The 27,255-nt window shown below is 46.5% G+C and overlaps 1 protein-coding gene across 1 annotated transcript in view; it reads left to right on the top strand.

Moving 5' to 3' along the window:
- The window catches only part of ADCY1 (adenylate cyclase 1), a gene marked incomplete at its 5' end in the record, with an annotated part of 504,540 nt that overhangs the window by 381,076 nt on the left and 96,209 nt on the right, over nucleotides 1-27,255 (top strand). The window contains one exon of the mRNA XM_083378277.1: nucleotides 16,091-16,246. Coding sequence (XP_083234403.1) covers nucleotides 16,091-16,246 — 156 coding nt within the window. The remainder of the gene's footprint in view (nucleotides 1-16,090; nucleotides 16,247-27,255) is intronic.

Below are 27,255 nucleotides of genomic sequence, written 5' to 3'. Positions count from 1 at the left end.
ATCATCTGCTTTGTTCTTCTACACTTTGATGTATTTCTTTGGGTATGAAAGGGAGGAGGAATGTGCCTGGGGCCAACTGACTTATCTCTGCTTTGGGAAGAGAGGATACAATGCCTGGGAACAGCACTTTATCGCTCCTCTTACTTCCATTCCCATAACAACTTTGCACCTGCAGATTGGGTGGAAATGGACTGAGCAGTTAGGCAATTGGGAGGGGTTTTGAAAAGACAGGTTTTCATATAATATTTCACACAGGAAACATTCAGATCTTGCCTTGACTTTCTGCTTTCACTATCTCTCAATAAAAGTTCCTTTTGAAACAATGCCAGTTTCAAGAATTCTGCTGTCTTGGGAGTACTAGCTGAGGCAGGATATTACATTTGGCAAGATCTGAAAAGTGGTCAACCTGGAGAGAAAACAGCCCTAATGTGGTGGACCATGCACACGACGTTCCACCATGGAAATGAGCAGGAGGAGGCTGAGTGCTGGGCAGAAACCTCCATGAAGTCTCATCCTGATGAGAGCTCCTCTGAGTGGACAGAGTAAGCTGCCACCATGGAAGAACCATTGAAACCAAGATGGTCCATTGGCATGTGGAAAAGAGGAAGGGAGGACCCAGAGGATCACTATCACCCATGGCAGCAGGAAGCCGGGCTGGAAGTGAGAGATGGAACTACTCTATGCTGATAATGAGCTAAGGGAAGAGCTGAGCCAAGCCAACCAGCTCATGAAACTTGCCGTACATTTCATGATGGAAGCCTTCCAGAACCTGAAGGTGCAGGAAGCCAGTGGCTGCGAGGAAAAGAGTGAGTAATGGGTGGAGGAACCTACATGCAGGGGGAGAAAGTTCCCTACCCCAGAGACATTGGCAGGTGCTGCTGCTTCTGCAGGAAGGGCAGCAACCACCCCAGCTACTCCACCTTGGGTCACCCCAATTGGGGTAAATGCCCAGGGGACTGGCAGAAGGGGAGCCCAGAAACTGGCGTGCTGCCTCAGCTGGCTGGAAGATATCCTAGTGAGCTGCTTAAAAGATGGGCTTATGTATCATGTCTGCATTGTATCATGTCTGCATTGCCCAAAGAGGCCCATCTACCTCCATGACTGATGCACCTTGGCTGAAGAATCAGAGATTGACCAAACACAGAACCAGTACTGCTCAGGCAAAACATGGAGGTGATCCCCACCAGAAAGGAAAAGGGAGGCAGCAAGACCAATGACAGTACTGTCCCGCTCAACTGCCTGTTTCAAATGTGGCAAGGAAGGCCATTAGGCTATGGAATGCCACACAAAAACCCCCATGAAGAAAGGAGACCAACCATTGGAGGAAATAGATCAAGCCTTCCCAACACTCCAAAGACATGGTCCTAAGTGCAGAGATCATGGAGCCAGGAGGGGGAACTCTGACCACACTGGAGAAAGAACCAGGGACATTCGACAACAACTATGATGATGACCCCCTGGTAAGTGGGCTGATCGCATGAGTAACCATGCCCATAGAAATGTTAAACCCAGGCATGGGGAAGAAAGTAGCCCTAAAGGCCTTACTAGATTCAGGATGTATTAGATGCTTGATAAGCCTCACCCTAGTGGGAAAACTGGGGGTCCACCTGAGGAGACTAAAGAACCCAGTTGCATTCTGCCAACTGAACGGGTCCACCACATGAGGTGTCCCAAACACTTTCGCCATTAGACACCTGGGAAGCCACTCGGAGACTTTAACCTTCATAGTGGCACCTGGAAAGGAATGGCCCCTTGTCTTAGTGCTGGCTTGGTTTTAAAAGTGGAACTTGTGGGTTGACTGGAGAAAGAGGCATTTAAGGTTCACAAAGGAACAGAAAAACCACCTTACAAACAAGGGGATCAAATTGTGAAACAGCGTCTGCATCAAAGAGCGAGTGGCTGAGAGGTATACCCAAAGACTACCACAATTTGGATGAAGTGTTCAGTGAGAGGGACTCAGATGAACTCCCTCCTTACCAATCCACAGATTGTATCATTAAGATTGTCCCAGGAGCCAAACTGCCAAAGCCTAAACTGTACTGCACAACTCCCTGGGAAATAGATGAACTGCATCAGTTCATAGATAAAAACTTGGTTCAGATTTCATCCAGATGGCCAGACCCAGGGTGGCAGCCCCAGTACTGTTGCAGAAGAAGAAAGATGGGTCTCTTCGTCTCTGTGTCAATTACAGGGGTCTGAATGCGGTATGCATGGAAAATGTGTACCCCTTACCTCTCATGAAAGATGTCAATGCTGCAAACATTGACATGTTTTTACGTTGACAATATAAGAGACAGCCTTTTGTTTAAACTGCTTCACTTTGAATCTTGAAGGGAGGGAATTTTCTAATGACTATTTTGAGAAGATTAGAAAGCCTGCATACAGAATGGGAGGAGATACTTCATATGTAAAACTAATTGGATAATGTGATTTATGACGTGTAGATAAGGGTGGGGATTGTGTGTGTGTTACGATGGGTTTGGAGGGAGGGGATTTCAGATTCTGGCATCCCTCCATGAGTGCCGATGTTTCGTTTCATTACTAAGACTTTTTAGATAAATAATATGCCTGCAATTTGTTTTGTTTGTCTCATTCATTGGAACCATGACATGCTTGCCCACCTCTTTAAGGGGAAGGTGTTTTCCAAAGTGGATTTACAGGAGGCTTATTACTGGGTCAGAATTAAAGAAGGAGGTGAATGGAAAACTGCTTTTAACTGACCCCCTGGCTTGCTTTCAATTTAAGGTGCTCTTAATTGGATTACAAGGAGCCTCTGCAGTGTTTATACAACTGATAAAAAAAAGTGCTACATGTCCACCTGCATGAAGGAGTTTTGGTGTACCTAAACGATATATTAATCTATACCGAAATGAAAGCTGAGCATGTAAAATTAGTCAGAGTGGTCCTAACAAATTCCACACTAACAAGCTGTATGCCAAACTTTAGAAGTATGAATTTCACATAGAAAAGATCAACTACCTAGGCTACTGGATCTCGCACGAGGGGGTGGAAATGGGCCCAGAGAAAGTATGAGCCATTTTATAGTGGGAAACCCTACACTCCAGGGAACATCTGCAAAACTTCTTGGGCTTTGCCAATTTCTATAGGCAGTTCATTCTTTCTTTTGCACAGCTTGCACTTTCCATTATGAACTTGTTGAAAACCAAAAGAGTAGATAAACCGAAACCTAGCTACCCATTAAAGTGGACTATGGAATGCCAAGGCACATTTGAAAATTTAAGCTTTTTTCTGCAAAGCTGTTACTGAGACACCTAGACCCAGAGAAACCATTTAACATTCAGGGTGATGCTAGTGATGTGGCTGTAGGTGTGGTGCTGCTCCAGGAAAACAAAAAGGGCCAACTGCAGCCCTGTGCATATACTTTGAAAAAACTTAGGAGAGACTGAACAACACTGGGAGGTGTGGGAAAAGGAAGTCTATGGAGTAAGGTGCATCCTCCTCGCTTGGAGGCATTTTCTAGAAGGGAACAAAATCCCTTTCCAAGCTTGGACTGATCACAAAAAACTAGAAGCATTGAAAACCCCAAGGAAGTTGTCTCCCAAGCAAGCTCAGTGGGTCCAACACTTCCAGCATTTCAATTTTACCCTCTGCTATTTACCAGGAGGAAAAAATTTCCTGACGGATGCCCTATCAAAGATGCCACAATATAACAGTGTAAAGCCTGAAATAATCAAGCCTCTGCTCCCAGCACAGCAGTTAGCCCCAATAATCACAAGGGAACAATCGAAAGGCACCCCACCACTGGTCAACACTATCACCCTAGCCTTTAAACAAGCTCTAGAAAAGGACAGATGGTTTTTTAGCCATTAAAATCTCTCTTCCATTCTGGAGGAGCTAACTTGGGTAGGAGGGAAGCTGTACGTCCCTGCTAGCCAGAAGTACTAAAGACTATGTAGACATGCCATGACTCAAAGTTGGCAGGGTTTGTAAAGACTCTACACCTGTTAAAGAGACATTTTTGTGGCCTTCTATCAAAAAAGACATTGAGGACTATGTGGCAAGCTGCCCTACATGTGCAGCAGGAAAATGGAGGCTCCGGGGGAAATGCCCAGCCTCTGGCAGCCAGTCGCAGTCCCTTCAGCACCCTAGAGAGAGATTTCTATGGATTTTATGATAGAGCTGCCAGAAAGCACAGGGAACACCATTATCTGGGTGGGGAAAGACTTACTTTCAAAACAGGTCCACTTCATTCCTTCCACAAAGATTCTGAAAACAAAGACTCTAGCAAAACTGTTATCTACCATATCGATCACCTACATGGAGCCCCACATCGCATAATTTCCGACAGAGGTCAAATTTACTTCAAAGTTCTGGAAGGCATTTTTGGACCTCCTGGAAACAGATCAGGGGCTGAGTTCTAGTAATCATCCTCAAACGAATGGTGGGACAGAATGAACAAACTTGGCTCTGGAACAGTACCTGAGATGCTTTATCAACTACCAGCAGGACAATGGAACTGACCTCCTACCATTTGCTGAAGTAGCTTATAATAACACTGTTCACTCCAGCACTGGGTTCACTCCTTTTCAAGTGGCCACAGAACAAGAGTTCAACCCAATGCCTGAAGTGCCAACCAACAAACCCACAATCCTTTCCTTTAAGGAATGGATAAATCAGCTGCAGAATACTTCACCAGTTGTTAGAAAGTCTTTAGATAAGGCTAGAGCAGCCTATTTGCTAGATTCCTGCAATTCCTACAACCCTCTAAAAATTGGGCCCAAAATTTATAGGACCCTTCCCAAACAAACACCTTATAAACCTGGTCACAATGGAGTTGGAACTCCCCAATGCCTTAAGGCAAATCCACCCTGCACCCTGCAGCCTCCTATAGCCTGAAATAACCTCGCCTTTAGGGCCAGTAACTCCCCCAGCACCATCATGGTTGAGGGTTAGCAACACTTTGAAATTAAGAAAATCATGGGCTCATGCCTGAAAATACCTCTAAGCATCCCACAATGAATGGGTTCACAAGAACCCATGATAGATCCCCTAGGTTTTGTCTCTCCATTTTATTATTTTCTGATCCTCATGATGGATTTCTCCTTCTTTTGGGGGCAGGCATTTGAGGCTCCTTACTTCCTTATCGTGACACTGCCATTCTTTTGGGAAGGGGGAGACATTACTCTGTTGGGAGGGGGTAATATCTGCATTCTGTGATGTGTATCCTCTGCTTTGTTCTTCTACACTTTGATGTATCTCTTTGGGTGTGAAAGGAGGGAGGAATGTGCCTGGGACCATCTGCCTTATCTCTGCTTCGGTGAGAGAGGATGCAATCCCTGGGAACAGTGCTTTATCGCTCCTTCTACTTCCAGTTCCCATAACAACTTCACACCTGTGGATTGGCTGGAAATGAACTGGGCAGTTGGGCAATAGGGAGGGGTTTTGAAAAGAGAGGTTTCATGTAACATTTTGCATAAGAAATATTCAGATCTTGCCTTGCTTTTCTGCTTTCACTATCTCTCAATAAAAGTTCCTTTTGAAACAATGCCAGTTTCAAGAATTCTGCTTTGATGGGAGTATTAGCTAAGGCAGGACCTTACAAGGAGGCTGGACAGTGATTTGTCCAGAATGGTATAGGGTATCTTGCTTAAGCAGGAGGTTTAACTAGAAGACCTCCAAGATCCCTTCCAACCATATTATTCTGTTCTATAATGATCCATATACAGAGAGCTTGCTTTAATTTTTCAGAACAAATCTTGAGCTATGGACGGATGCATTTAGGCAGATTTCAAAAGCTCCCAAATCACTAAAGAATATAGGTTTCCAATATATGTCAAGGTTATAATGTTTTCTTCATATTCCCCTTTTTATAATCATTCATTGAGCAATAGATCCTTAGTCCAATGACAGTTACTGCTTAGGCAGTTTTCCCAGCATACTTGCTGTTCTGTTAGAAGTCTGATCAAGTGCCGGACCAAACATCTTTTGTTTGCCAATCTCAGGGGTCCCCTTGGCTTCCAGAGATGAAGCAAAAAAAAAAGCAATGCCTATAGCACATTAAGGGAGATGCAAAATGCACAAGACTGAACATTCATAAGACTCGTGTATGTCTATACTGTATAACTAAAGTGCCAAAGCATTAGTATCTCTGCATCTTTACTGCATCAATATTCTGTTGAGTAGCAGTCACATTAAGTTTGTCTAATCCTTGGTGGATAAGGATGAACTAGAAAAAATTTGGCAAGCCATTGCGATACATTTTTACATTTTGATGGTAAAGTTGCTCACGTTCACCAAAGTACTGACTCCTTGTGGCTTGGGTTTCTCGGCTCTGTCTGAGTGGAAAAAGCAGAGGCACAGCAGCAGGATTGCTTTCAATAAGGCCAACACACATGAGTAAGCAGCACACCCGGGTCTTCTTGAGAGCAATCCTGCTGCTGCATCTCTGCTTTCTTTGTTTCAGACAGAGCCAAGAAACTCAAGCTGCTGCTGCCACTTGAGTGGGGAAGTCAGTAAGGAGAAGAGCAGTCAGGATTTGTGTCAGCCAGCCAGTCAGCCGAGGAGTAGGTCGGATGGGCTGTGTGGCTGGCAGGGGAGGGGGGATCATGGCCACTCAAGTGGCTGCCGCCACCAGTGACTTGGGTTTTGAAATGCCCCATAGGCACTGAAACACTTTTTATCCAAATGGAGACCTGACAGGGACTGGAAGCTCCTCATGGCTGCCAATGCTCACTTAGAAACGGAGCAGAACTCTCCATTTCTCAAGTTCCCCATTCCAGGCATACAGAGCTTGCAGTCTCTGTCTGGTTTCAGTTTGGTTAAAAAGTGTTTCAGTGCCTATGGAGCACTTCAAAATGCATTGAATCCCTGCATTTTGAAGTGCTCCATAGGCATTGAAACACTTTTATCCAAATGGAGACCTGACAGAGACTGGAAGCTTCATATGGCTGCCAATGCACACTTAGAAATAGAGCAGAAGGCTCCATTTCTCAAGTGCCCCCATTCCAGGCAAAAGAGGATGGGTGCCTGAACTCATGCCCTATTACGGACACCCAGGGGCTTCCATCATGTCTCCTATCCCTCAAAGGCAGAAACCGCAGCAGAGAGGAGACAGATATTTTCAAGATAAATGAGTCTGATGAAGCAGGAAGGGAGGGGGAAGTATGAGGTATAGAATTGACGGCGGGAAGGACGAGGGAGACGCGTCTTCGTTCAACAGATTTATTTAGTCAGCCCGGACAATAGAACAGGGGAAAAACATGCTTTATATAGGCAGCTGTCAAACGGGACAGCAAATCAGCTGGGCGTATTCTTCCCGCCAAGAATAGGGGGCCAATCGGTCAGCTGTCAGGGCAGAATCTCCCCAGCGACAACGCTAGCGAGTTAGCCAGGGAGGGAATCCCGTCAGCTGGTTTTGGCGGGCGGCCGGCGTTTTGACAGCTAGCCGCCGCTACTGCGCATGCGCCAACTTTGACAGCTTGAGGCAGCCGCTGAGGGCTAGCCGCGGGTTTGACAGTTCTTGTTGTAATGCGCATGCGCGCCGTTTGACAGCTGTCAAACGGCCGCGTGTACTTGTGGGCCGCGTGTGCGGCTGCGCATGCGTAGTCTTTTGACAGCTGTCAGTGCGGCCGCGTAAAAGCGGCCTATGACAGCTGTCATTATGTTTTGATATATTGCACCCCTTTCCCCCCCCTTGATCTGAACACATAACTTGAAGAAAACTTTTAACTGGTGTTGGAACTGTTTGGCGAACTTCTGGCCCATTCGAAATCCGACAAGTATGCTGGCGGCCTCTTCTGACGAGTGGATCTGCGAGGTGCAGGTTCTTCTATGGTTGCGGGGGCTTCTGCGGGGGAAATGGGCGGTGGGTCTGTATGGCAAGGGATATCTTCCGGGTAGGTGGTGCTGGGGGGTTCAGAGTTGTCTGCCGCCACTTCTGGCGTGGTGGTGTTGGGGGGTGACCGGGGGCGAAGCTGGTCTGCATGCCTTCTAAATGTGAGTCCCCCTCCCACGTTGACGGTGTATGACAGGGGGCCGGTTTGATCGAGAACCACCTCCTGGGTCCATTTGTCCCTTCCCCCATAATTTCGGGCCCAGACATTTTGTCCCTTAGTGAATGTTTTGTGTGGCAAATTGTAGGTTTTTTCTGCCGCTGGTCTGTCTGGGTGCAGTCTATCGAGTCGAGTGACCAGTCGGCGGCCCCATCTTAGTTCTGCCGGAGATTTTCCGGTGGTGGACACGGGGGTGGTGTGGTGTGCGAGGAGGAAGCGGGCGAGTCGATGGTGCCAGTTCCCGACTATCATTCTGCGCAGGGAGTCCTTGGTGGTCTTCACCATGACCTCTGCGAGGCCATTACTGGACGGGTGGAACGGGGCCGATGTTGCGTGTCTAATACAGTTCCTCCTCGTGAAGATCTGGAAGTCACAGGAGGTAAATTGAGGCCCGTTGTCAGTAATTATGACATCTGGAAGACCGTGGGTGGCAAAGACTCCCCTTAATGCTTGGATGGTGGCCTCTGATGTGGTGCTTGAAACCGGGAGAACCTCCAGCCATTTAGAGTAACTATCTACAATGATTAAAAAGGTTTGTCCCTGGAATGGTCCTGCATAATCGAGGTGGATGCGGGACCAAGGATTGGAAGTGATTTCCCATTTGTGAACTGGGGCGTGTGGAGGGGCGGGTCTGGTTTGCTGGCAGAGATAGCAGCCGGCTACATGCTGCTCGATGTCCCTGTCTAAGGATGGCCACCAGACATAACTGCGTGCCAGGGCCTTCATTTTTGAAATGCCAGGGTGACCTTCATGTAGTGTTTGGAGAACCCTGGCCCTGTGGCATGAAGGGACTATTACTCTGCACCCCCAGAGGATGCAGCCTAAGTGTGTTGATAGCTCGTGTCGTTTTGCATAATATGGTTGAATGGGGGGGCAGGGGCAGGATGATTGCCAACCTGATGTGACCCATGATAGTACCCTGCTGAGGGTGGGATCCCTGCTTGTAGCGTGTGCGATGTCTTTTGCTGTTACTGGGCATTCCGCGAGTTCTTGTATGGCCAGGACTTGGCTGGCTGGGGCTGGGTCAGGGTCTATTTGAGGCAGTGGGAGCCTGCTGAGGCCGTCCGCATGGGACATTTCCTTTCCAGGCTTGTAGATTAGTTGATAAGAGTAAGCAGATAGGAATGTCGTCCAGCGAAGCATTCGCGGGGATAAAATTTGCGGGGTTTGGCGGTCCCATGTGAATATGCCTAGGGGAGGTTTGTGATCAGTATAGATTTTAAAAGGTCTGCCATAGAGGTAATCATGGAATTTCTTAATTCCAGCTACTATAGCCAGGGCTTCCTTGTCTATTTGCGCATAGTTGCGCTCGGTTTTTGAAAGTGTCCTAGAGTAGTATGCGATTGGTGCTTGCGTGCCATCGTTAAGGGAGTGGCTGAGGACTGCCCCGATGCCATAAGGGGAAGCATCGCAAGCAATGCATAGAGGTTTGGTTTCATTGTAGTGCGATATGGTTGTATCGCTAGATAATAATTGTTTTAGCTGTTTGAAACTATTGTTATGAATTGGGGTCCACTGCCAGGGGGCTCCTTTGTCCAGGAGTCTATGGAGTGGTTCCGCTATTGTGGCTTTTCCGGGCAAAATGAGTGGTAAAAGTTTAGGAGCCCCAGGAATGCCTGGAGCTCCGTTTTATTTTTTTTGGGGGGTGCGGCTTGTATTGCTTGTATTTTTGCATTGGTGGGGTGAATGCCTTTGCCATCTATTTTGTACCCCAGGAAGTCTGCGGAGGGTACTCCGATTGAGCACTTCTCACGTTTCAATTTTAATCCAGCTGCACGGAACCTTGTGAGGACTTTGTGCAGCCTGGTTGCTAGCGAGTGGGTGGAGTCGCCCGCGATGAGGACGTCATCAAAGTACGGGCAGACTCCGGGGATGCCTTTGAGGGTTCGTTCCATGACTTCCTGGAATATCCCAGGTGCCACGGAGATGCCAAATTGGAGGCGGTTCACTTTGAACGCCCCTCTGTGCGTCACTATGGTTTGGGCTTCTGCGGTTTCCCTGGTCACAGGGAGTTGCAGGAAAGCATGTGCCAAGTCTAATTTGGCAAAAATTGAGCCAGACCCTATTTCTGAGAGGACATCTCTAACTGATGGGACTGGGTATGCATGGGGATTGAGTGCGCGGTTGAGGGTCGCTTTATAGTCCGCGCAGATTCTCACTTCCCCGTTGGGTTTGACAGGTGTCACGATGGGGGTTTCCCAAGTTCCGCTGTCAGTAGGTTCTAGGACTCCTAATTTGAGCAAGCGGTCTAATTCCCTGTCTATTTTTGGTTTTAGGGCGAAGGGAACTTTCCTGGCTTTAATTCTAATGGGTCCGACCTCCAGTTTGAAATTGAGGTCGATGGGGGGGGCCGTTGTATTTGCCCAATGAGCCGTCAAACACATCAGCAAAATTTTTGCAGATATTTTCTAAAGAATTGGTGTGGATGCGGTTTGTCCCTTCGAGGCGAATGCCTAATGCCTCAAACCAATCTAACCCGATTAAGCTAGTTCTTGGTTGCTTGGTTATTTGGGCTGTTAAGTGGCCTGAGAATTTTTTAAATTCTACTTTCAGAACGGCCTGTCCCTTTAAATCTATCTGCGCCCTTTGAAAATCTGCCAGCATAACCCTGGAGGGTTGAATGGGGATGCGGTGATTTGTTCTGTTGGCTATTCTCTGGAGGGTGTCCCCTGACAGGATGGAAACGGAGGATCCTGAATCAACCTCCATTTCACAGGGAATTCCCTGAATTTTGACCCACGTTCTTACTTTGGCTCTGGGGATGTTGTTAGCGGGAGCTTTTGTTAGGGAGCATACGGACCCAACAACCCCCGGGGGAGGGCGGGGAGGGGCAGTCCTACCTGCAGGGATCTCATCAAGGTTGTGGAGGGTCTCCCGGTTTAGGCTGCGACAAGCTGATCGGATGTGGCCGGTCTTGCCACAGCCGTGGCACTTCGCATTTCTGAACCTGCAGGTAGCTCTGGCGTGGTTCCCGCCGCAGCTAGCACAATTCGCCCTGGCATTGGTCGGCATTTTCTTCGCGTTGGGGGCTGTCTGTCGGTCTTGGTTGCGGTTCCTCTCCCGGCCGGCGACCATTCGGTTGAAACGGGAGAGGATTGCATCGACCCCGGAGTTAGGCTCCGAGGGTCCTTGGTCAAGCTCCCGGGCTTGATGGACGGTGGTGCCCGAGTTTTCTCCAAACGCCTCCGCCTCGTCGCGATGGCTGTCCTCGTACACCATTATTTCTAGTGTGAGCTCTGCAAGGTCCATTGTGGGCCTTGCCACAAGCTTCCTCTGCAGGCGCGCGTTTTGGAGACCGGCGATGACCTGATCGCGAATTCGGTCCTCCAGGTCGGGGAAATGGCACTTGCGGGCGGCGTGTCTGACGGCCGCGATGAAAGCGGTGGAGGTTTCACCTGGTTGCTGCTTCCGTCGGGCGAAGTAGAATCGCCAATACAGCTCCGACCGCCTTGGCATGAAGTGTTTGCTGAGGCGGTCAGTGAGCTCGGCATACGATATAGTGGCGACTGGGTCCGGGCTGCAGAGGCCGACAGCAATGTCATAAACTGCCGGCCCGCTGAGGCACAGGAGCGCGGCAGCCTTGTGGCGGTCCTCCGTGATTTTGTTTACGAGGAGGTACCCCTCAACCTGGCCCCAATGCGACTCCCATCCTTCGGGGTGCCGGACGTCGAACTCCCTCACATGTCCTAGGTTCGCCATGCTGGGTCTGCGGTACTTAGGGCGCCCGGATGGTTAGCTAGTCCGGTCGGTGACTTAGCTAGTGACTTCAGCATTGACCGGACAGCGACTTCCAGGGCCGTGACTTCAGCTAGTACCGGGATCCCACCCTCGTCGCCAGGTGAATTGACGGCGGGAAGGACGAGGGAGACGCGTCTTCGATCAACAGATTTATTTAGTCAGCCCGGACAATAGAACAGGGGGAAAACATGCTTTATATAGGCAGCTGTCAAACGGGACAGCAAATCAGCTGGGCGTATTCTTCCCGCCAAGAATAGGGGGCCAATCGGTCAGCTGTCAGGGCAGAATCTCCCCAGCGACAACGCTAGCGAGTTAGCCAGGGAGGGAATCCCGTCAGCTGGTTTTGGCGGGCGGGCGGCGTTTTGACAGCTAGCCGCCACTACTGCGCATGCGCCAACTTTGACAGCTTGCGGCAGCCGCTGAGGGCTAGCCGCGGGTTTGACAGTTCTTGTTGTAATGCGCATGCACGCCGTTTGACAGCTGTCAAACGGCCGCGTGTACTTGTGGGCCGCGTGTGCGGCTGCGCATGCGTAGTCTTTTGACAGCTGTCAGTGCGGCCGCGTAAAAGCGGCCTATGACAGCTGTCATTATGTTTTGATATATTGCAGGTATCATAGTGGGTCAGGGGGACTTGGGACCTGTTCCATCACTAGTCCCCCCATATGGCCTTCCCCACCCTGAGATACCTTGTGTTCACTTCACAAGCCACAAGTGTCTTAACGAGCAGGGAGTGATCTTGTTCAAGGTATGAGATTCACTCCCACAAATTCTCTAGTTATGAATGGAATGGGCAGGTTCCATTACATTCGTAATTCGAGGACTACCTATAGCCATGGTGGCAAACCTATGGCACGCATGCCACATGTGGCACGCAGAGCTGTCTATGTGGGTACGCATGTGATCGCCATGGAGGGAGGCAGGGCCAGGCTGTTCCCCTCTGCCTCTCCACATGCGCCTGCATTCTCACTCTTTTTCTCTACCCTGAGAGTCAGGGAGCAACTGCAAGAGCTAGGTGGATCTGGGCTGGATGGTGGAGGCAGCTGCCAGAGCGATTTTTGCGACATCCGGATTGGCTGTGGGGGGCAAAATTGCTCTGCAGCCACAGATCTGGGCAGCAGAAGCACTTTCCAGGCCTCTGGAGCCCAGATCAGGACATTGGCACACCATAAAATCACCCCACGACCATGGATACGAGTTCCAGAGGCTTGGAAAACACTTCTGCTGCCCAGATCGGCTGCGGGGCGGGGGCAGAAAATCATTCTGCAGCTCTAGATCCAGGCAGCAGAAGCATTTTCCAGTCCTACGGAGCCTGGACCAGTCCACTGGCATGCCGTAAAATCACCCCAGAGCCATGAATCCAAGCTCCAAATGCTTGGAGAATGCTTCTGCCACCTAGTTCAGCCATGTCGGGGGCGTGAAATCACTCTGCAGCCCTAGATCTGGGTGGCAGAATGTTTTCTAGGCCTCTGGAGCATGGATCAAGCCACTGGTGTGCCATAAAATTGCCCCTCGGCCATGGATGTGAGCTCCAGAGACTTGGAAAATGCTTTTGCCATCCAGCAGGGCCTTGGGGGGATTGTGAAATCGCTCTGCAGCCCTAGATCCGGGCAGCAGAAGCATTTTCCAGGCCTCCAGAGCTAGCATCTAGGTCTGCAGGGCAATTTTGCGGGCCCCGCCTGGCAAATTTGGGTGGCAGAAGCATTTTCCACACCTCTGGAGCCTGGATTGTGCCACTGGTGCACCGCAAAATCAACCCGCAGCCATGGATGCAAGCAGCAGTGGCAGCATGATCCATGTGGCAGGTGGGGGGAATGGTGGCAATGGCAGCACAATTTGCGTGGTGGGTGGGGGGGAATGGAAGTGGCCGATTTCAGCATGGCATAGCTGCTGGCCTCCAGCCGGAGACAAATAGCCACCTCGTGCATCGTGGCAAATGGCTGGTTTCAGCTACAGCTTTGGTGGCTCTGTAGACAGAGCTGTGAAGTTCTCTGACAGCTCTTCCTACAGAGCCACCAAAGCAGCAGGTGCCAGGGCTGGGCCGGAGAGGGCCCAAATTTGGGCCCCCATGGCTGTCCCAGAAATGGCAAGGGACCAGCCCCTGCTGCCCCAGCCCTAGCCCAACCAAACATGGCTGGATCCCCTCCTGGTTTACATAGCTCATTTGCCTTACCCCGCCCCACCCCTCCCAGCCTCACCCATCATGCCTGGCCATTCCCCGCTTTGCTGGGCTTCTCCTTGTCTGGCTCTGTTGCACCGTGCCTTTCCTCACTTGGGCCTTGGTGTTCTGTAAGCCTAGCACCCCAGGGCATGCCCGGCCTGTGGGATGAAAGGCGCAGAGATGGGAGTGCACAGCAGCACAAGCCAAGCATTGGCCAACTCTCATTCACCCTCACTGCCACGTTGTAGGGCTGGAGAGGGGAATGCAGCAGTCATGCAGAGCTGCAGCCTGGAACTGCTAGCAGCCGGCAACATGTGGCTGGAGAGAAAGGGTGAGAAGGAGGAGGAAGCAGGAAGGGTTTCTCTCTCTCTCTCTCTCTCTCTCTCTCTCTCTCTCTCTCTCTCTCTCTCTCTCTCTCTCTCTCTCTCTCTCTCTCTCTCTCTGTGTGTGTGTGTGTGTGTGTGTGTTTGTGTGTGTGTGTGTGTGTGTGTGTGTGGTGTGTGTGTGAAAAAGAGACATAGTGAGAGAGAGAGCCAGCAGGGGAAGAGGAAGCCAAGGTGTTACAAAAAAGGGGAACCTCCCCCTTTATTCCCCCCTTCTCTTTTTTAAAAACCTCCCACTCCATTCAGGTGCAGCTGGAGGAAAAGGGCGAGAAGGGGGAGAAAGCAGGGGGAGTTTTTGTGTGTAAGGGAGAGAAAGAGAGATTGAGCCAGCAGGGAAGTGAAAAGTGTGGGGAAAGAAAAACATTGTAGAGTAAGCAAACTTACAAAAAGGGGATATCTTTCTCTCTGTGACACACACACAAACAAGCATGCTGTGTAGGGTAGGTGGTGTGCCTGCAGGTGAGAGAGCAAACTCACAGATTGGCTTTGTGGTCTATTCTTGCCACCTCCCCTCCCTAAAATCATAGAACTCTTTGGATTGAATGGGAAGTTAAGAGGAATAGCATGAGTTGAAATTAAAAGGTAGTTTTAAAGATAAAGTACAGGTAGTCCTCACTCCCCTTTAATATCATCTCTTCTCCCACCCCCTTTAATATAATCTCTTCCCCCCCTTTTAATATCTCTTCCCCCACCCACTTTAATATCAGTGAGGCTCCTCCAGTGTACCATACCCTGGCACTCGCCCTGGTCCCATCCCCCCTCCACCGGAGACTCTCAGATCCTCCCCAATCCTGCCCTGCCCCACACAAATGCCCCTAACACAAGTGATATTGAGCTGACCACGCCCACCCAGTAGGCCGTGCCCATGCTAGCCTTGCCCACCCAGTAGGCCACGTCCACCCAGTGAGCCATGCCCACCCAGTAGACCATGCCTATCCGGCACCCGACGATAAACAAGTGGGGTTTGGGTTGCAGTTTTGGCATTCGGTCTCTAAAAGGTTCGCCATCCCTGACCTATAGTGAGAAAACAGTAAACAGGGTTTCTCCACCTTTTCCTTATTTTGAACTAGTTATAGTTTCAGAATTGTTTTTCTTTGGGACAACGAACAGTAAAGTAAAGGAGAGGGAAACATCTTTGTGCAGTGCATTACATTAAAATCAAATGGAACTGCCTAAACTTTTGTCTAAGAAAATTATAAAGCTGTTGGAGATGCATATTATCTCAATGTTGCAAAGCTGTGTTCCAAACTCTGGTACCATTATTCAGTATATGGGGTTGGATTTCAGAGAAAAGGGCAGATTTTGGTAAATATAACAAAACATGGTCATGGATAGATTAAGAACACACATATGGTAGGTTATTATAAACTTATTTATACATGTACTATCCTTTGTTGCCGATATGGGCCTTTAGTGACATAATTGCTATTTATCACTTGATTTTTAATTTTATAGTCAGTTTTATTTTTTTTCTGTAAAAGCTGATGTGAATGACTCCCTACAGACTGTAAATAATATTTCTGATTTCTGATTATTTGAGAATTTGGGTTCAGTTCTCCAGTTAGCCAGAAAACATATTGAATACTATTGGACCAATTATTATCTTTTTTCTTAAACTGAGCTGCTATTAGAATTAAGCTGACTATACTATAATGCTGTCAAAAGGTTGGCTCTGTGAAAAATCACTGCTTATGTTACCATAGTATATAATGAATTTCTATACATTTTGGGCATCAACTTAAAAATAATAAATTTACTTTAAAAAATAAACTTTCCTTTATGTATATATATCTTTCCAGATATTTCCAGGGCTTATTCTCTCTGACATAAAGCCTGCCAAAAGAATGAAGTTCAAGACTGTTTGTTATCTCTTAGTTCAGCTGATGCACTGTCGCAAAATGTTTAAAGCTGAAATTCCTTTCTCCAACGTGATGACTTGTGAAGATGATGACAAGGTATATATGTTTAATTCAGCAAATTTAAAGAATAATAAATGAATATGCATATGGTTCACAAAAACACACACATACACATACACAAGCTTAGAAAGAGAGAGAGAGAGGCCAGAGCTTAAGTACAGAAAATTTACAAGAAAAAGTAAAATATACACTATGAAAAAAGTAATATTTAAGAATATACTAACTTACATATGATTTTTTGCTCCCAGTTCAGTGTGTACACTGATACACAGTCAGCTCATAGATAAAAAGTGAATATACATTTTCAATCCAATGTTTTAAATTCAGAATAATAATATTTTTCCATCATAACAAAAGTCTTTTTAATACTTCACAGGACGGGCCCAATTGTTGGGAGCTTGAGAGGTGGTTGGGCATAGATAGGGGCCTCTGGTGGAGATATATTAAGAGGCCCCTAATATGTTTTCTAGCCAGCTGTTTTAAAGGGTTAGGGAGTGGGGAAATGGTAGGGTTGGGAGGGAATTGGGGTGTACCCCACCAACGGGTTGTCAGTCCGGGCCTGAAATAGTTCCCGGCGAGATGGGGTTGGGGTCTCCTGGTGTCCCTGGCATTGGGGTGGGGTTTCAAATCCCCATGACGATTGGGAATGGCAGCAGGAGGATACACGGAGGGCCATATCAACATGTGGAATAGCGCCCCCGCTGTCTTCAAGCAGTGGCGTGCTCCAACCCACCAGTTGGTACCCATTTATCTGAGGGTGAGAGGGATCAGGCCCCTGAGCTCAGGCTGGTGTACTTTAATGCCAGATCCGTTGTGAACAAGGCTCCCCTCGTACATGATTTGATCGAGGAGGAACACGTGGATCTGGCATGCATTACAGAAACCTGGTTGGGCTCAGAGGGAGGTGTCCCTCTGACTGAGCTTTGCCCTCCAGGTTTCTGTGTGTTACATCGGCCACGGGCTCAGGGCAGGGGCGGTGGGGTGGTGGTAGTTATACGGGAGACCTTATGTCCGCGGGAGACCAGTATTGTACAGATAGGCGGGAGTGAATCCCTCCTCCTAAGGTGTGGCCCTGGGGCTCAGTTGGGCTTGTTGCTAACATACCTGGTGCCCAGCTGTGTAGCAACGGCCCTGCCCGAGCTTCTCAACGCCCTCTCAGGGTTGACGGTTGAGTTTCCCAGACTTATAGTTCTGGGCGACTTTAACCTGCCTTCTCTGGGAGGGTTGTCTGAGTTGACCTGAGAGTTCATGGCCTCCATGACAGCCATGGACCTGACCCAAGTAATTCAGGGTCCGACTCATGGGGGAGGACACACTCTCGATCTAGTTTTCTTATCTGGGCAGTGGTTTGATGATCTGGGAGGGGGCTCGCCAACTATTTTCCCCCTGTCATGGTCCGATCATCACCTCCTGCAGTTGGTCTTCTGCTATGTCACCCCCTGCTGCTGGGCTGTGGAACCAACCAGGTGGTTCCACCCCAGGCGCCTAATGGATCCGGAACGGTTCCAGATGGCGCTTGGGTCTATACCTATCCCCCTCGCTCACAGCCCGGCCGACGCCTTGGTGGATGCCTGGGAAAGGGATGCCACCGAGGCGCTCGACCATGTTGTACCCTTGCGACCCCTGACCCGGCACAGATCCTGGTGGGCTCCATGGTTTTTTGAGGAGCTCCGGGAGATGAAGCATCAGAGACGAGGTCTAGAGAGCTGTTGGAGATCCAGCCGGTCTGAGTCTGACCGATTGCGGTTAAGAACCTTTACGAGGTCTTATCTCGCAGCGATGAAGACAGCGAAGTCTAATTACTTCGCTGCCCTCATCGCATACGCAGATAATCGCCCGGTCGCCCTGTTTAGGGTGACTCGCTCCCTCCTTAATCAGGAGGTGAGGGAGGAGCCCTTGCAGGGGCGAGCCGAGGAGTTTAGCTATCATCTGACAGACAAAATTGCTCAGATTCGAGCCGGTTTGGATTCTGACTGGGCAGAGACTGACGGGGAGGAATCAAGTGGTCTAGAGAATGTTACCTGGAGTGAATTTGATCCTGTGACCCCAGATGAGGTGGACAGGATCATGAGGAGACTGAGTTCCACCACGTGTTTATTGGACCCGTGCCCCTCCTGGCTGGTATATGCAGCCTGGGAGGAGACATGAGGCTGGTTCCAGGCAGTAATAACTGCTTCTTTGAGGGAGGGTACCTTCCCTGCCGCCTTGAAGGAGCCGGTGGTGAGGCCCCTCCTCAAGAAGCCTGCCCTAGACCCGGCTATTTTGAACAACTATCGTCCGGTCTCCAACCTTCACTTTCTTGCGAAGGTGGTTGAGAGCATGGTGGCACTTCAGCTCCCTCTGTTCCTGGAGGAAACTGATTATCTGGACCCGTACCAATCGGGTTTCAGGCCCGGGTACAGCACAGAGACGGCATTGGTTGCACTGGTGAATTATCTCTGCCGAGCTCAGGACAGGGGTTGTTCCTCTTTCCTAGTCCTATTAGATTTCTCAGCGGCTTTTGATACCATCGACCATGGTATCCTACTGCGGCATCTCAGGGGGTTGGGAGTGGGTGGCACTGTTTTACAGTGGTTCTCCTCCTACCTCCTAGGCCACTCGCAGTTGGTGTTGATGGGAGGGCAGAGGTCTGCCCTGAGGCCTCTCGTTTGTGGAGTTCCTCAGGGGTCAGTCCTCTCTCCCCTCTTGTTCAACATCTATATGAAGCCGCTGGGTGAGCTCATTCATGGTTTTGGGTTGGGGTATCATCAGTATGCTGATGATACCCAGCTTTTTCTTTCCACCCCGAACCAACCCAGTGATGCCCTCGACGTGATGTCCCATTGCCTGGAGGCGGTCCGGGTTTGGATGGGGAGAAACAGGCTTCATCTCAAGACTGAGTGGCTGTGCATACCGGCATCTCAGACTAACCAATCTTTTCCATCGTTAACTATGGGTGCTGAGGTGTTACCCCCCGTTGATAAAGCCCGCAACTTGGGCGTCCTCCTGGATTCACGGCTCAGTTTGGAAGATCATATAGGAGCTGTGGCTGGGGGGGGTTGCCCAGGTTCGCCTGGTGCACCTATCTGGACCAGGATGCCCTACACACCCATGCACTCGTGACCTCCCGGCTAGACTACTGCAATGCTCTCTACATGGGGCTGCCCCTGAGGACCACTCGGAAGCTTCAGCTGGTGCAGAATGCAGCCGCACGAGTTGTGATGGGAGTCTCCCGATACTCCCATGTAACACCTCTTCTCCGCGAGCTGCATTGGCTTCCAGTTGCCCTCCAGGTGAGATTCAAGGTGCTGGTGATGACCTATAAAGCCCTAAATGGCATGGGCCTGGATTATCTGAGGGAGCACCTGCTGCCAGCTTCAATTTCCCATCGTCCTGTGCGCTCCCACAGGGAGGGCCTCCTCAGGGTACCGCCGGTCAAGGATTGCCAACGGGCAATCCCCAGGGGGAGGGCGTTCTCTGTGGGCGCGCCTGCCGTATGGAATCAACTGCCAATGGAACTCCGGACTGCCCCCAACCTTCGTTCATTTCGCCGGGACCTAAAAACCTGGCTCTTTGAGCTATCTGGTCTGGACTGAGGGGTTTAATGTTTTTAAATTGTGATTTTATTTTTTTGCAGCTAGAATTAATTTAATTTTAATTTTAATTTTATATTGTATTGTTTTTAAATTTTGCCTTGTAAACCACCCTGAGTCCTTTGGGAGTAGGGTGGTATATAAAATAAATAAATAAATAAATAAATAAATAAATAAATAAATAAATAAATAAATAAATAAATAAATAAATAAATAAATAAATAAATAATCCAAGTTATTCATGAATAGGTCAACATCACATCCACAGTGCTAAATCTTATTTCCTTTTCCAAAACTATTGACAAACTTATAATGAAAAACCAACATTCAACAAATTTGGAACATGCCCAACTTACAGGAATCTAAATATTTCCCACTATTACTAGTGCTCTGCAGTTGATATCTAACATTTTAAAACATTCTCAGTTAGCTACATTTTAAAAGAGCCAGTTTGGTATAATAGTGAAAGTATCAGGCTAGAAATTGGGAGAGTTCAAATGAATGAATTCTATCCCAGTTTAGGCACATTGGGCCAGCCACTTTCTCTCAGCCAGAGTAAGCAGGCAATAGCAAATCACTTCCCAAAAATCATGCAAAAAAAAAAAGTTCCAGGCAGTGACCTGGTCAAAAACTTTGAACATGTGCACGTACGCATGCACATGCATATACACAGAGAGAGAGAGAAAGAGAGAGAGAGAATTTTGTATATGAAAAGAAAAATACCATCTCTGGACTGCCACCTGTGGTAGGATTTACAATTGAAATATTTTTTAGCATCGAAATGGCACCCGTGGCTTTTATCAGCCTTACAAACACCCAATTTATAAGGTGAGATCACCAATTCCTTTTAATGAGATTAAAAGTTTTCAATCAGTCTTTATAAATGTTATTAATAAATCAATTTCATATACATATTTTAAATATTTTGACTATATAACAAAAATAATACAGTCATGGTAGCACAGTAGTTAGAATGCAGCATTGCAGGTTGCCCATAGCCTGGAGTTCAATCCTGACTAACTCAAGGTTAACTCAGCCTTCCATCCTTCTGAGGTCAGTGAAATGTGGACCCAGATTATAGAGGGCAACGTGTTGACATTTGTAAACCATTCAGAGAGTACTGTAAAGCATGAAGGAGCAGTATATAAATCTAAGTGCTATTGCTATTGCTAAATAACATTTTGGATTACTGTTTTTTGCATTTATACAGAAAAGGAATACATCCTTCTGTCACAGGAAATACAACTAGAATAAGATTAAATTAGCCATAATTAAAATATAAGCCTTTACAATATTCAAAGATTGTAATATTCTGGATGTATATTAATTATTTGACAGATACAATTTAATATTTTTGGATTCAACATATTTGAACTATTTACTACATGAAAATTTATGACTGAATAATAGAAATGGATTCTCCATGCCCTGAATATTGCCAACAAATTAGTTGTTCAACATTAGTAAATGTATTAACCTAATTAACTGTGGATTGTAGTATAGAAAATTATAATTACATTGAGATGTGCCCATCTTTTGGTATATAGTGTTATATAATGTTTCATATCATTCCAAGGTTTATTGCAATGCATCAAATAAATTTAAAGACACTGTGATTTTATCTAAAATATTCATTCACATTTATTTAGTCCAAGAACTAGAAAATAAAGATTTATAGGTAATTATCTCAATAGAATTATTTCAACTTTTATAAGAATAAATATCAGATTTAAAAGTCTGTCCAAGATCTTCAAAATACATGTTGCATCATTTAATGCTTAATCAGCTAACTAATGCAGGGCTTTTTTTCTCATAGAACGCTCAGAATGGCATTCCAGCACCTTTTCTTGATGGATTTTTTTCAACTTTTGCACAAGCTGTGCTACTCCCGCTATTGGCTTTCGAAAGCCAATAGGGTCTTTCTTTGTTCTCCTTCTGGAGAGAGAGGTGCTACTGTGGTGTCGACTGTGAGCAAAGTTCAGAGGAGGCAGGCGAGGCCGCCCAAGCTATTTCTTAGCAGCAGGTGTGAAGGAAGAGAGCCTGGGGGGGGAGGGGGAGGCCCATTAAAGGTCCTGTCAATTACGACACTGGCCATGTTTGTCTGTCACTGGATCCCTGTGTTTAGGCGGGTTGCAGGCTGTTGCTGGCTGTTAGTTTGTGCCAGGGCATGATTACATCAGCCCGATCTAATTTTAGAACCATGCAGGATTAGAAAGGTAAACTTTTCTTCAGTTAAAGTCCTCTCTTGTTCATTTCATGGAGACATTTGGGTAGCCTTTATTTTTGCAACAGTATATAACTGGTTTGCATTGTCTCCTTTATGGGGTCCTTACGTCCCCACCCCCTACCCCCAGCTCCCCAATCTAACCTACATCTCTGAGATTTCCTGACAGCCATCCAAGCACTAACTAGATTTGACCCTGCTTAGCTCCAAGCTCAGGAGGTGGTCCTCAATGACCCCTGAGAATGAAAGTTAGCTTTCTAAAACATAGTCTCCTTTACTCCCTCAGCCAGGAACTGTGTCTTATGGCTACTATTTTAGTGGTTATCTGGATTCTTGCAGATTTTGTACGTCCATCTGAAGTGGTGATCTTAAGCATTTTCTTCATAAATTACTTAAGGATATAAAACTATATTTTCTCATATTTATCTATTTACTTTTGCATCTACTCTTTTCAATCCATTTTCTTTCTGTCATTAATTCCCCAAGAATAAGAAATGTAAATTGTAAGCTCCTCATAGCACAGTTCTATATCATTGTTAAAATACACTGGGCAATTATGGACATATTCATTCATATTCATGAATAGATTGAATTGTAACACTTTCCCTCTCACCTAAGCCTGTTCTCTTGTGTGTATAATTTGAACATAGCCAGGCCATTTTTTATCAGCAGTTGTAAAGAAATAGAAACAAAATGTTTAACTTATGCATTAATAACAATTTCTTTGCAATTCATTATCTTGTCAGTAACTTGACTCCATCAATTAAGCACATATATGTTGAAGGCAGCATATGCACTTGTATTAGACATCTATTATCTCCCACTGCTAATCTATCCAAAAGGAATTCAATATATGTCATACTATATATACAAAAGTTGTCTCCTCCTCTACTAAAGTGCAACACATCATTTTCCAAATAAACAAAAAAATAATATTCCATTTGTACTATACCCACCTGCAGTATATAAACATGGGGGAGCTATCCACAATTTTTCACCCCTATTAATTTGATAAAACAGAACTTAGTATTTTAAGTTCATCATGAACTAAGTCTGATGAAAATAACTATTTTGGCAGGGATGAATTAATAGCATGCATTTTGGGTTATAAGGAGCATCTCATTCATTTGAACCTATGTGACCATATCTTTAAAATGGTATGTACAAGCCATCAATAATGTGGTTGCTAATATAGATAGGTCCGGCTTATGAGCTGTTTGTATTTAAGGAGATGCTCACAACAAATTCTAGTTTATTTGGTGAATGCCTGAAAGATGCATTAAGAATTGAATATATAATTTTTAATTATATAAATAAATATATAAATAAAATTACATAAATAAAAGATTAACAAGATGAGAGTTCCGGCACCTTTTTTTTTTAAAAAAAGCACTGAAGTAATGAATGCAGGAAACAAAGCACAGTAGTAATAGGGAACTTTAACTGCCTTGATATCAACTGGGAGACAAACTCTGCATCAAGTGGAAATCAAACAAGTTCCTAACAAGTTAAGCTGACAACTTTGATACCAAAAAAGTAGAAGAGAGAACTAGAGGATTAGCTATATTGGACTTAATTTTTACTAAGATGACAAGGAAGTGATGGGCAGCAGGAAGAATGCAGAGCTACTTAATTCATTCTTTGCATCTGTCTTCACACAAAAAGGAAAAAAAATAGCTGAACCTACCAAAAGCAGAACCATAAAAGACTCAAAAGAAATACAAGTTAAGATAGGCAAGAAAATGGAAAGACAACATCTGTCTACCCTAGATGAGTTCACAAGGACCAGATATATTACATCCCAAAGTTCTGAAGGAATTGACATATGTCATCTGCGGATGGCAGTAGACTAGGACCTGTGGATGGCAGTACACCAGGTGGTGTGAATGGCAGTAAACCAGGTGATATGGACTGTGAATGGCATAATTACCTAGAACAGAGAAGGTAGAAGCATAGCTAACAACAAAGCACTTCTACCAACCATAAAAGAGGGATTTTCAAGTAACAAATTCATGGAACAGGAGACAGATATTACTGTGGTATGCAACGCATGTTCCAAGTATGTGCTTATGCCGAAAGAACACCGAAATTATACATGCATTAAATGTAAACTATGTGAACTACTAAAGGAAAAAGTAAGGGATCTAGAGCAGGGGTGCCCAACCCCCAGTCCATGGACCAGTAGCGGGCTGCGGCATGCCAGCAACCTGCCCACACAAACAAGCAAAGCCCCATCCAGGAGATGCAGGCAGCACACAAAATCATGCAGCCTCTGGTCCATGAAAAAACCTCTCTCCATGGAACCGGTCCCTGGTGCCCAAAAGGTTGAGGACCTCTGATCTAGCCAAACTCCAACATAGGCAAGAAAGCTATACCCAAACTGCATCAAACAATGGACAAATAACTCCCAGAGGATTTGACTCTACCGATAGACTCTTGGAGGAAGACAAGTGGAGGTATGTCACACATAGAAGGAAACACAACACTCAAAGGAAGAAGCAGTATACATCTAACAAAACCCTACTGCCCAATCTAACTCAATGAGAAGCAGCCCCATTAAAACTGAACAATTGATTTCTCCCCCTAGATGAAAATATACAGACCCACAACGTCCTCTTCAAAGGAAACATGCAGACACCTAGCAAAGAAACAACACCAAATATCCATAAAAAAGTCACATCGACAAATACACCTGAGACAAGCAGAAAAGCACCTCAGACTGCACACATACACACCTCAAAAAAGGTGAGTGCTTTTGATAGGAGATTCTATTCTTAAAGGAACAAAATCAGCCATCTGCAGACCGTAAATACAATCCAGAGAGGTATGTTGTCTCTCAGGAGCAAAAATAAAAGATGTGGCTGAAAACCTAACCAAAATAATTAGCCCACAGATTACTACTTTCTCCTACTTCTTCACATTGGGATGAATGACACAACAAAAAACCTGAGCACAATACTGAGAGACTATAAGCACCTAGGCAATAAAGTTAAGGAGCTGGGAGCAACAAGTAGTGTTCTCATAAGTACTCCCAACATTGAGGGGGGGAAAGAATTCTAGAAATAAATCACAGGCTAAAGGGTTGGTGTCACCAAGAAAACTTTGGTTTCCTGGACCATGGACTGCATTTCCTATGCGAAGGACTTTTGGCAAGTAATGGGCTGAAATGAAAACAGGGAAAAATGTTCTCAAAAAAAGACTGGTCCAACTCATTTAAGGGCTTTAAACTAAAATTGAGGGGGAAGGGTGACCAATCATTAGAATCTCTAGAACACAAAACCAATCATAAATCCCAAGAAAATAAAATCAGACAAAGAGGTAGGGAATAATGAGAAAAAAGAAAAAAAATCAAATACCAATCAGGAGGTCCAGGAAACATACCCATGGACAGACATAAAAGTATTAAATGTTTATATATTAATGCTCAAAGCTTGGAGAAGAAACAGGGTGCACTAGAAGCAATAGTACACAAGATTGGGTATGACATGTTGGCATTATTATTATTTATTTATTTTTGGGACTTATAAGCCACCCTATCTCCCGAAAGACTCAGGGCGGCTAACAACAATAAAAATACAATAATACAAAAGTTAAAAAAGAATTAAACTAGCAGCCCCAATAATAAGTTAAAACCATTTTTAAAATCCCTGTCAGTCCAGGTCAGCCTGATGGAAAAGAAATGTTTCAAGGCCGGGACAAAAGGACCGGAGATCCGGGGCCATCTGGAGCTCAAGGGGAAGTTGGTTCCACAAGGCTGGTGCTCCCACAGAGAAGGCCCTCCCCCTGGGGGTCACCAGCTGACATTGTCTAGCCAACAGCACCCTAAGGAGGCCCTCCCTGTGTGATCACACTGGGCGATGGGAAGTCATTCCCAGCAGTAGATGGTCCTGCAAATATCCTGGGCCTAGGCCATGTAGGGCTTTAAAGGTAAGTACCAACACCTTAAATCTCACCCGGAGGGCAACCGGTAACCAATACAGCTCACACAGGAGGGGTGTAATATGGGAGTATCGGGATGCTCCCATCACTACCCGCGCGGCCGCATTCTGCACCAGCTGGAGCCTCCGGGTGGTCTTCAAGGGCAGCCCCATGTTACAGAAACCTAGTGTACCATACAAAAAAAAATACTGTATAAGAAAAACTAGAAACAAAAATTAAAATAAGCAAGAAAATAGTAAGAGAACACCTATTCGACCTTGACAAATATAAATCACCAGGACCTGACAGATTACATCCCAGAGTTTTGAAGGATCGGGCAGATGTTATCTCAGCACCATTGCACCATATCTTTCAAAATTGCTCAAGCACCAGGGAAGTACCTGAGGATTAGAAAAGGGCTGATGTGATTCCCATCTTCATGAAAGGAGGAAAAAAACAGACCTAGGAAACTACAAACCAATCAGTCTGAGATCAATACCTGGGAAGATTCTGAGAAATATAATCCAAAAACTGATTTGTGAACAATTAGAACCAAAGTTATAACTGGTAGCCAGCAGATCATGCCAAACTAATCTTATTTCATTCTTCGATTAATTAGTAGACCAGCAAAATGCCGTGGACATAGTATACTTAGATTTCAGTAAGGCGTTTAGTTTAGTTTAGTTTAGTTTTATTTAATTTATATACCGCCCTTCTCCCTAGGGACTCAGGGCGGTTCACAGGGCATATAAATAACAATACAATACAATACAAAAGTTAAAAAAAAGATTAAATCAATGCCCAGTTAAAAACAATAATACTATTCTAACAACAATTTAAAACCCAAATCCCCCGTCAGGCCAGACCAGCTAATTCAAATAAATGGGTCTTCAGGCCACGACGGAAAGTTCGGAGGTCTGATGCCATCCGGAGCTCCACCGGCAGTTGGTTCCACAAAGCCGGGGCACCCACAGAGAAGGCTCTCCCCCTGGGGGCCGCCAGTTGGCATTCCCTGACTGGAGGCACCCTGAGGAGGCCCTCTCTGTGGGAACGCACAGGGCGGAGGGGAGTTGACGCCGGCAGCAGGTGGTCCCCGAGGTAACCCGGGCCCATGCCATGTAGGGACTTAAAGATCATAACCAAGACCTTGAACCTCACCCGGAAGACAACTGGTAACCAATGCAGCTCGCGGAGCAAAGGTGTAACATGGGAGTACCGGGAAACTCCCAAGACAACTCTCGCGGCCGCATTCTGTACCAGTTGGAGCCTCCGAGTGGTCTTCAAGGGAAGCCCCATGTAGAGAGCATTACAGTAGTCAAGGCGAGAGGTCA

This window comes from Vipera ursinii (genome assembly GCF_947247035.1).
Source record: "Vipera ursinii genome assembly, chromosome: Z".
Lineage (NCBI taxonomy): Eukaryota > Metazoa > Chordata > Lepidosauria > Squamata > Viperidae > Vipera > Vipera ursinii.
The sequence above is the reverse complement of the archived record's forward strand: the minus strand, read 5'-3'. Positions and strand labels throughout refer to the sequence as shown.